This window comes from Erythrolamprus reginae, chromosome 1 (genome assembly GCF_031021105.1).
Source record: "Erythrolamprus reginae isolate rEryReg1 chromosome 1, rEryReg1.hap1, whole genome shotgun sequence".
Classification (NCBI taxonomy): Eukaryota; Metazoa; Chordata; class Lepidosauria; order Squamata; family Dipsadidae; genus Erythrolamprus; species Erythrolamprus reginae.
In genome coordinates this window covers 318,101,092-318,111,867 of record NC_091950.1, presented here as the reverse complement: position 1 = coordinate 318,111,867, position 10,776 = coordinate 318,101,092, and the positions used below count along the sequence as shown (strand labels likewise).

The following is a 10,776-nucleotide window of genomic DNA, read 5'->3' as shown; positions in this document are numbered from 1 at the left end:
TTAGGGGACTCGAAACCAAGACTTACGAAGAGAGATTGAGAGAACTGGGCATGGACAGCCTAGAAAAAAGAAGGTCTAGAGGGGACATGATAGCAGTTTACAGATACTTGAGGGGTTGCCACGGTGAGGAGGGGGTCTCTTTATTCCCCAGGGCACCAGAGGGCCGGACGAGGAACAATGGTTGGAAGCTGACCAAGGAGAGATTCAACCTGGAAATAAGGAAGAACTTCCTGACAGTCAGAGCGATCAACCAATGGAACTGCCTGCCAGGGGAGGTGGTGAACTCCCCAACTCTGGACACCTTCAAGAGGAGATTGGACTTCCATTTGGCTGGGGTGCTGTAGGGTTTCCTGCTCAGGCAGGGGGTTGGACTCGATGACCTAACGGTCCCTTTCAACTCTATTAATAAATAAATTTTTTTAAAAATCACTTCATACAAATGGTTATCCAACATCTTCTTAAAAACTTTCAGTGTTGGAGCATTCACAACTTCTGGAATTTGTTAAGTTTGTTAATTTGTTAAATTAATCTAAATTAATCACTTGTTAAGTGAATCTGGATTCCCCGTTGACTTTGCTCGTCCGAAGTTTGCAAAAGCTGATCACATGACCCCAGGACATTGTAGCCATCCTAAATATGAACCAGTTTGCCAAGCATCTGAATTTTGATCAAGTGACCATAGGAATGCTGCAATGGTCTTAAGTGTGAAAAACTGCCATAAGTCACTTTATTCAGAACCGTTATACTTTAAAAGGTCACTAAATGAACTGTTGTAAGTTGAGGACTACCTGCACAGATGATTCCTGTTTAATGACCACTCATTCAGTGACTGTTCAAAGTTACAATGGCACTAAACAGGTGGGAATTCTGACTAGTCCTCAATAATTTTAGCTGTCACCGAGCCCTTGTGGTCATATGATTGTAATCCAGGTATCAGGAAGCCCACATTTCCAACCATCACATCATCCCAGTCATGTGATTATGATTTCCAGCCTTTCCTGCTGACATCTGACAAGCAAAATCAATCGGGAAACCAGCAGGAACCTAGAAGTTGCAGTCACGTGAGATCCTCACTTAGTGACCTCCATGGTCTCACTTAAAAAGAGCAATTGCAGCTACTTGAATTGCTGTCTCTAGGTTTTTGTAGTTTGCTTATGTAGTTTTGATTATGACTATGTAGTTTTTCAATTTGAGATCTCATTGCTTAATGACAGTTTTCTGTCCAAATTAGTATTGTTAAGCAATGAATACCTGTCACGATCAGAAGATATTTCAAGACTTCAGAAAAGACACTGCATATCTGAATTTTAAAAAACTTTCATTAAGGAATGATGATGAGCTCATGCTGGGTGGAGCTGTCCACTTCTGTTGAAAAGAAGACATCTGCCTTATTTTATGCCCACCTAGAACCTGTAAATACATGCTGTTTTGCTTGGCCTAATTGGATCAGAACAAAGGGAAACCACTGCCTGAGATTTCAAATCAGGATTTATACAAGCAAGTTCAGGCTTTTTAGTCCATGTTGACATCTTTCCTGGTTAAATTGGCTTAGAGATAAAGACTGAGAATCAAAGCCAATTAACATTCCTCAGTCAGATAATTGTTTTCTTCAGTCACACATGCACATTCATGGATCTCCATGGTTTCCTCATACAGATGTATCTGGGCTTGATGAATTTAGAATAAGAGCAGTTTGCCAGTAAAGCATTTCTGGAACCTCAAATCCAGGACTTCCACCATTACAAATGTTGGAACTCCACACCTTTTTACCCATGATTCCTCACTTATATACTGTCTGGGTGTGGTCAACTGTTTCCTAGAACTATAACTGTCTAGACTTTCTTTCATAGACTCACCTTCTGAACCTTTTCACATAAAGATATTCCTGTCCACTTCGTGACCTTCTGATCCTCGCATCTAATAGGGGCTCCTGATCTCCCATGTCTCCCTCCTCCTCTGACTCAGACATTACCATCATTGGGGTTTCTACAGTCTCTGGAGGTTCCTCAGGTTCCAATTCTCCCTCACTCTCACTCTTTGACTTAGTTGTCAAAAACACTGGCTTTGGGTATCAAGACAGACCCAGTTTATCCTCCTCAGAATCTGTGACTAACTGAACTGGTCATGGACCACTTGCAATACATGTCACACTGTGTTAAGATCACCCTTCTGTCCAGCAATGAAAACAGCTTAATGTTTCTTGGAATTCCATCCTGTTCTCCAAATGAAGGGCCTTTATTTTCTCTTCAAGTTGCTACTCCGATTTTCACCCAACAGCAGGACTGACCCATATGTGAAAAATTATTCAAAAGAAATGCCTTTGACATTCTGAGTGCACCAACATTTTTCTCAGTATGGATAATAAGATCCAACATCTTTCTTTGAATTGCTAGGAGAAGCTGGCAAAAATAAAAATTGCAGCTGGCAAATAGTCATTAAATTTACTGTGGTTGTTAAAACAGCCACACCTTATTTTAGGCAGGTGTGAAAGTGCCGAAAAATGAGGGTATTTTAATAATTAGTGGGAGTGTACTGTGCTTTTCAGAAACTTAGGAAGCTTTGGTTAGCTAGGTCATTGTTCTCTGGGTCAATAAAGACACTGTTTACTCAGGCCTCACACATAGTGGGGAATCTATTTATACTTAAATGAAGCCCTATTTTTCCTTCAAAATATGCTGACAAGATTTATTTAAGTTATTCCCACACACATTCCCAATAACTGAATCAATAATTTAGTGGACAAAACACAATGAAGGGGAAAAAATTAAGTCATGTATGATCCAGCAAGGCCAATGTGTTCAAAGGAATATTTTGTGCTTCTGTCCTGCAATCAGAGACTAAAAGGCCTTGGATTCATCAGATCCAAAGGAGAAGCAACCTATTTGGGCAGGAATAATGTGGAGTTCTTTTCATTACATTCCTAATGTAATTCTAGGAAATGGTACAGAGGAGAGGTGGATTCCTCCCGCTTCAGACCAGCTCTCCCGAACCGATAGCAACCTGCTCGTGACATTATGATGACGTCAAGGGACTGTTCAATCGGTGCCAGTCGGTGGATACAGCCATCTTTTTTTTAAAAATTAGGAATTTTTTTTGGGGGGGGGTTGAATATTTTTTCCTTGTACATTTTCTACGCATGCATTTTTGGCACTGCGTATGCATCACCCTCTTGTTTTTGGCTTTTTTAAAAAATGATTTTTATTTTTTGGGGCACTGCGCATGCACAGCCAAAGGTGCAGGAGGAAGCGAACTGGCAATGAAGTAAGTTAGACCCCACCCCTGGTACAGAGTAAGGTATTATTTTAAAATTCTACATCAGGATAAATTGGGAGCTTCCTGTCTATGCTTTTAAGAACAGCAGTGATGTCGAAAAATACTATCTATAATTAACTCCAAGTTAAGTTGCATCTTGTACATATTCTCACAAGCAGATGTTCATGTTCCTACAGGGGAATGTCATAGTAGGGAAATCACTTCCAGCCACTAAAGGCTGTGGTTACTAGATTTCATATTCTTCTTTTATGGTTAATATATTATTATACTATTATACACCCACATGTGCAGCTACACATACATGTACAAATGCCTGCTCATCCATCATATGTGTTTAAGATTTTATTTCATCTGTTGGGATGAAAGACTTAGAAAATGTGGTGGGGGTTACACATATGCACACAAGTTTTTATAAATGAAAGTGAGAGGAACATCCCTTCCCTGCCAAGGAAATATAAACAGGGAAGAATATAAAGAAGAAAAATCACACCATAGTAAGGGTTATCCGAGTCTGCGGAGAGGGGCAGCATACAAATCTAATAAATTATTATTAATTATTATTATTATTATTATTATTATTATTATTATTATTATTATTATCCTCCCATAGAAATTGTGGATTTTTTTTCCTGGAGGTTCTGCCTTTTGTGACTGAGACCACAGCCAAATGTGGTTGCCCACTAAGGCTCCTCCTTGTGATTGTTTCAACTGGGATCCAGTCATTCATCTGTCTTTCTGTATTGGTTATACTGTAATACCATTGTTTAAGCATTCCAGGGATGCATAGACAGCAGGATTACTCACTCTAGGAAGAAATGTTTGTTATCACTTCGTGAGTCATCATTTACCTTTACCTAGCCGCCCTGAGTCTTCGGAGAGGGGCGGCATACAAATCTAATAAATTATTATTAAATTATTATTATTACCTCCTAATCATGAAACAACCAGCCCATTGGATTAGATAATGCTCTCATAGACCATGGCGATATGACCTGGTTGGATTCAAAGCAATTCTCTAGGCCAGTGTTTCTTTGCTTAGGCTGCTCTAAGATGAATTCAATTCCTTAGCTGGCATGGGGAATTCTGGGAGTTGGTCCATCTATCTTAAAACAGCCAAGGGGAAGTAATTCTGCCCTAGGTTCTTTCATTCCACTTGCTTCCTGGTCTCTTTATCAACGGACAGGGGGATTAAATCAGGAGTTTTCGGACAGAGATAGAGGCACTCTGCTAGCAGGGAATTGCGTTTTCGTCTTGTAAAATAAACTCATGCAATAGTTGGAATCAATTTTTTCTTATCCCCAAAATATTAGTGCTTTACAGTTGTAAGGGTAAAGTGTGCATGAGACAACAGAAGTGGAGAAATTCTGACTTGGAATCAGGTCAACTAAGGGGGAAAAAAACCCCAGAATGTGATCATGTGAATTCTGACTTGGAATCTTGTCAACTAAGGAAAGAAGGAAACAAACCAGAATGTAGTAAAGAGGCCAGAGGCAAAAAGAAAAAAGAAAAAGAAGCCACCCACATATCCTGCCACCTTATTTATATTTGTACAGTCCTTAAAAACGAGAACTTGATTTTGGGTTTGCTGCTATTCTGCAGCAAAAATAGATTGCCTCTATTTCTCAGGAAGGATCTGATTATAGGAACTGTGTCTTTTTGTTGTCCTTTTAATTAATCTTCTTCCCTGGATGAATTGCCGGTACTTCTCCTTTTGAAGTTCAACCGAACTAGATTTGAGCCATTTCCCACCCATGCAGGGAAGTTAGCATTTGGTAACTGTATAAACACTAGCTTCCATATAGAGTAAGAATTATTTTTACTTACTAATAATGCTTATTGAGATGTAACAATAAGTTTGTGCGAATAATATGACCCACTAATTCAGAAAGTACAGTATGCTCATATTAGCCACCCTGAGTCCTGCGGGAGTGGGTGGCATATAAGTCTAAATAAATAAGTAAGTAAGTAAGTAAGTAAGTGGGTGGGTAGGTAGGTAGGTAGGTAGGTAGGTAGATAGATAGATAGATAGATAGATAGATAGATAGATAGATAGATACATACATACATACATACATACATAGATACATAGATACATAGATAGATACATAGACAGACAGACAGATAGATAATTTAATTGTGAATTCAAAATATTCACATGGATCTGCACCTATTAAAATGAATAAAGAAACCAGTACTAGAATAGTTTAGTTTAGTATTACCGGTAGTAATAGTGTTCCCTCCCAATTTTCATTTACTTTGGATGATCAATACAGCTTTTTTTGTTTTTTTAACAAAATATTTTGATTTGTACAGAAGGTCTAGAATAAAAAACATACTGTGGTTAAATTGTATACAAATGAGTTGGTCATACAAATAGATCCTTGACATTTCCTGTCTAAACCAGGCATTGTTATCATAAACATGATCACTAAACAGTTGCAGTCCAATATGCACTTCATTTTTTAATCATTTGTCTTCTCTTCCTCACCTGCTGTCATACTATTCTATTTTTTAAAAATGAAACAACTACAAAGGTATTACCAGAATTAGAGACTTTTAAGACCCAATTTTCAATTAAATACCATAGTGCTTCAGTCCAAAAGACAATTGGTATTTTCCCGCAATAATCAGTATTTGTCCCAAACTCCAGAAACAACCTATATATAATAAGAATTCTTGCAGTACCTGCAGGCCTAACAAAACAAGTATTTTTTTTTTGCCCTGGTTAAAACAAAGTTATTCAGTGAAAAAAAGGAATATAACAAAACAGGAGTACATTTTCTGTCATTTGGCCAAGCTCTGGATTTTGAAATGAATGTTATAAGCACTCAAACAATTAGAATTATTTCTCAAGTTAAACTGTCCCTGATTAAACAGAAATAATCCATACAGTTTTCAGAGCTTCTAGAGTCCAATTACTAAATCCTTCATTGAGATTGTAAATAGGTGCGGCAGATTGAAGAATCTTTTCTCACCATCTTCCATTATGAAGTAACATTGAAGAATGTATTAATATTGAAACTGTTGTGGTAAAATATTTTGAGTAAGAACAAGATATTTTTAAAGGGTGTACAGTATATTGTAATTCAATATACTAGAATTAAAACAATAAAAACACTTTAAAACAGTAAAAAGCTATTTAAAAACCCCAACCAAAATAAATATAACATTAGTTGAAAGAGGCCCATTTGTAGTGTAGAATCTATAAAACACAGTTCTGATAGATCTTTTCTGATTCTCAAGGTACAGAAACCATGCACACATGTATTACTGTAACTTCTGTGCAAAGTAGGAAAGTATGACATCCAGTGGCTATTCTTTTTAACTACAGAGACAGACATGCTTGTAATCCAAGCAACATTTTAAAACTTTTAAAAAATATAGTAGTTGTTAAGCGTATGAAGGAAATGAGAATAGTTATCTGTTGCCATCGTTTGTTCTGATGAAAGTTTTGTAAAGTTTTGTTTTGTGGGTCAGGTCCTGTTCTCAAAACACAAGGGGACACAATCTGAGGTTAGTTGGGGGAAAGGTCAGAAGCAACCTGAGAAAATTTTATTTTATTGAAAGAGTAGTAGATGCTTGGAACAAACTTCCAGCAGACCTGGTTGGTAAATCCACAGTAACTGAATTTAAACATGCCTGGGATAAACATATCTATCCTAAGATAAAATACAATAGTATAAGGGCAGACTAGATGGACCATGAGGTCTTTTTCTGCCGTCAATCTCCTATGCTTCTAAAAGAATAGAAAGTACAGTGGTACCTCTACCTAAGAATCTTAATCTAGAAATAATATTAAGAGGTTTTAACTTCCCATAAAGGAAGTTATCTGGAACAATAAGCAAAATTAAAATTAAGGGGCATGCATAAGTGCACCTTTATCTCTACTTTATACTTATATTATGTTAAACATACTACAATACTATATTTGTATGACAAAATAAATAAATAAAATTCCCGTCAGCTAGAAAGTAATTTTAAAAATCCCAGAGGATGGCACAACTAGATCATTTTGTAGCGCTGCCGAGAAAACTACTAACAGTAGATGCTATATAGGCGGATCTCCTGCTTCAGCAGGGGGTTGGACTAGATGACCCACAAGGTCCCTTCCAACTCTGCTATTATATTCGCCGTCGTCTTCAACGTCACATGAGAATTCCTCTCCAAAGACTCCAACCCCCAAGATGCACTTCGACTGTGTTTTTTTTAAACTGAAAAAAAAAGTGTTAAAATTAAAAAGGAAACCAGCCCTTCCATTCGTTTAAAAAAGAAGGCGGGAACAACCGTTACTGGGCTTCTTAGGCTCTAAAGTCCCGCCCCTTCCCACCTGACGAAATTTACAGATCGTAACCATCGAAGGGATGACTAGAAGGGAACATTGGCCGCAAGGCGACCTTGCGGATGGTAAAAAGCCGGAAGCGGAAGTGGCGTTGCCAGGCCGCCTTTTTTTTTTTCCTCCTACCATTCGGTACCATTTTGCCGAGGACCGTTGGCGCGCGCCGGATCCTGTTTTCGAAGTTGGCGTCCTGCTAACCTCCCCGGCGCACTATGACGGACCGTTACACGATCCACAGCCAGTTGGAGCACCTGCAGTCCAAATACATCGGGACCGGCCACGCCGACACCACCAAATGGGAGTGGCTGGTGAACCAGCACCGGGACTCCTACTGCTCCTACATGGGCCATTTCGACCTGCTCAACTACTTCGCCATCGCCGAGGACGAAAGCAAAGCGCGCGTCCGCTTCAACCTCATGGAGAAGATGCTGCAGCCCTGCGGGCCGCCCGCCGACAAGCCGGACGAGTCTTAAAGCTTCGCAGTCGTGCAGTCCACCCCGAGCGAGGAAGGAAGAATGAATGAATGAATGAAAGGAAGGATGAGGATGCTGTGGCGACCCTGAGGAATTCCTGCCCCCCGGGAAACCATTTGCATTCTGCCACCGCCTCTTTCCACCCACCCGGGACTGCTTGTGTGGACTTACGCGGTTAAATTGATCCCGACGTGTTTTCGTACATTCTCCATGGCGGAGAGGGCATTTTTCTGAACTTTTGCCCTCTGTAGCCTTGTGGGGACTTGGGACGGAGCAAGAACGGGGCCCGATGGTTTTACTCAGACAGGCACTCGGGTGGTTTGCTTTGAAGACTTGCAAATGCATCTCCCCTCCCCCCCCCTCACTATGGAGTGTTTGGGGGGCATTTTTCACAATTCGATTTAATAAAAAATTATGCTTTTTAAAAAATAAATAAATGTGTGCGTTAATCAATTGAAATAGCAAACTAATGAGCCCCTGACAGATGGGCTAGTGCAGTGATGGTGAACTTATAGCACGGGTGCCACAGATGGCACACAGAGCCATATCTGCTGGCACATGAGTCCACTGCATTTGTGTGCCAGCCAGTGGATTTTTGGCTCACACAGAGGGTCTGGGTGGGCGTTTTTGGCTTCTAGAGAGCCTCTGGGGGGATGAGGGAAGGGGTTTTATCCTCCCCCCGGCTGCAGGAAAGCCTTTGGAGCCTACTGAGCCCACCAGAAGTTGGGAAACAGGACATTTCCGGCCTCCAGAGGGCTTCTGGCCTCCAGAGGGGGTTGGGGGAAGCTGTCCCCCCCCCCGCATTGAATCATGTGTGCGGGCACTCAATCATGCACGACAGCACACATGCATGCCTTTTTGGCACACGAGGAAAAAATGGTTCACCATCACTGGGCTAATGCAGGGGTAGGCAAAGTTGGCTGTTCTATGATGTGGACTTCAACTCTCAGAATTTATTTACTGGATTTGTATGCCGCCCCTCTCCGAGGACTCAGGGAATTCCTGGAGAACAATTGGCTCTGGAATTCTGGGAGTTGAAGTTCACAAGTCAGATGAGCCAACTTTGCCTACCTCGGGCCTAGTGTTAATGCATTTCCAAAATCATCTCAAATTTGTACCTTGTGACTATGCAACCCTTGAAGCCATCTCTGGTTTAAAAAAATGTTATTGGCCATTTGTGTGATGGTTTCTGTACAAAAATCCCTACGCTTGGTCATCCTGCTTTAAATTAGTTTTAATGACAAAGCCAAATGTTTATATTTGTTAACCAGTGTATTGATTAATAGACTAATGGAGAACTGTTATGCACAATGTATTTTTTGATACCTAACTGGGTGGTGTTGTCCCAGATAAAGCCAGTACAAAATTAGTTTTAATGACAAAGCCAAAGGTTTATATTTGTTAACCAGTGTATCGATTAATAGACTAATGGAGAACTGTTATTCATAATGTATTTTGTGATATCTAACTGGGTGGTGCCTCAGATAAAACCAGTACAAAATTAGAAGGGGGGGACCTCCTAGATTCTGGGCTCATGGTAACTGTGGTCATGAGGACTTTTGAACAGGTCTATTTGATGTGTGAATTATGTCCTTTGCTGATGAGCAGGCCATTCACACAGTTAATCATCCATTAGATATTTTCCATTTGTGCTATTGTAATATTCTCTACAAGACCCAGTTTACTGTTGTTGTTAAAGCAACAGGCAACTGGAGGACTAGGGAGTTCTAGTTTTAAGCTTAAAGGTAGCAGGGTGACTTTGGGTGAGTCAATCCCAGAGCATAGAAGAAAGCAATGGAAAACCTCTTTGGAAAATTTTTGCAAAAGAAATTGCAGGAACCAGTCTCCACAACCACCAGAAATTATGACTGATTCAAAGGCAGCACACCAAAATGTTCTACATGAGGTTACTCTTGAAGATTTCTCTTAACAGCCAAAGTGCAGAGTGAATATACAAAACTGCTGCTCTGTTAAAGGCACTGGCTAGCCCAGTGGGCTTCTGGTTGCAATTCATGGGTGTTAGCAGTTTATGTTTGTTACTTATGAAGCTCTTGTCAGCTCAGTTCTTAGTTAGCTACAGGAATGTTTTTTTTCCTGTGGATATTGCATAAGATGTTGAAAGAATTGACAACTTTTTGTTCCCAGCTATAAAACACCTTGTGATACCCAGAAGACATTTCTTGGGAGCTGTCCTGTCCATTGTCCATGAATTCTTTGTGGCCCAATACTTTGAGGCTTCCATAAAAACCTGGCTCTTGCAGGAGGATAGACTGGTCTGTAACATGAAAAAATATATTTGTGGTATTATTCTTCCCAGTAAATCCTATGTATAGTATTTGATGATACCAGTTCATTGTTTTTAATTGTTATTTACTGGACATTTCAGTGCTGCTGTGCAAAATCTCTAGAGTCACTTTGATTAAGCAGGTAGGAATTGACCAAAGGAAAAATAGAAATCATAGTCCATAAAGCTGGAAACATTCTTACTTACATAAAATTATCATCTGTAAAAACGAATATGACCGTGCTAGTTTTATTATCACTTCATCATACAAGTTTTAGGAGAGATGGGAAGTTAAATGTATGTAAACTGGTTTGCTGAGCTCTTCTAATTCAGATGCTGTAAAAAGTAAAGACTGCTATTCAGAAATTTGGTGGCCATGTTCTCCTCATCTTCTTCCCTGAGTTGAAGTC

The 10,776-nt window shown here is 39.8% G+C and overlaps 1 protein-coding gene across 1 annotated transcript; it reads left to right on the top strand.

Moving 5' to 3' along the window:
- Positions 1 to 7,630: 7,630 nt before the first annotated feature.
- SF3B5 (splicing factor 3b subunit 5) lies at positions 7,631 to 8,519 on the top strand. The gene has a single exon (XM_070733660.1). The coding sequence runs from the start codon at positions 7,822 to 7,824 to the stop codon at positions 8,080 to 8,082; it is 261 nt and encodes an 86-aa protein (XP_070589761.1). The 5' UTR covers positions 7,631 to 7,821; the 3' UTR covers positions 8,083 to 8,519.
- Positions 8,520 to 10,776: the final 2,257 nt, after the last annotated feature.

Excerpts from the sequence above, each read along its gene's own strand:
- SF3B5 (XM_070733660.1), top strand. The coding sequence starts at position 7,822 with ATGACGGACCGTTACACGATCCACAGCCAGTTGGAGCACCTGCAGTCC.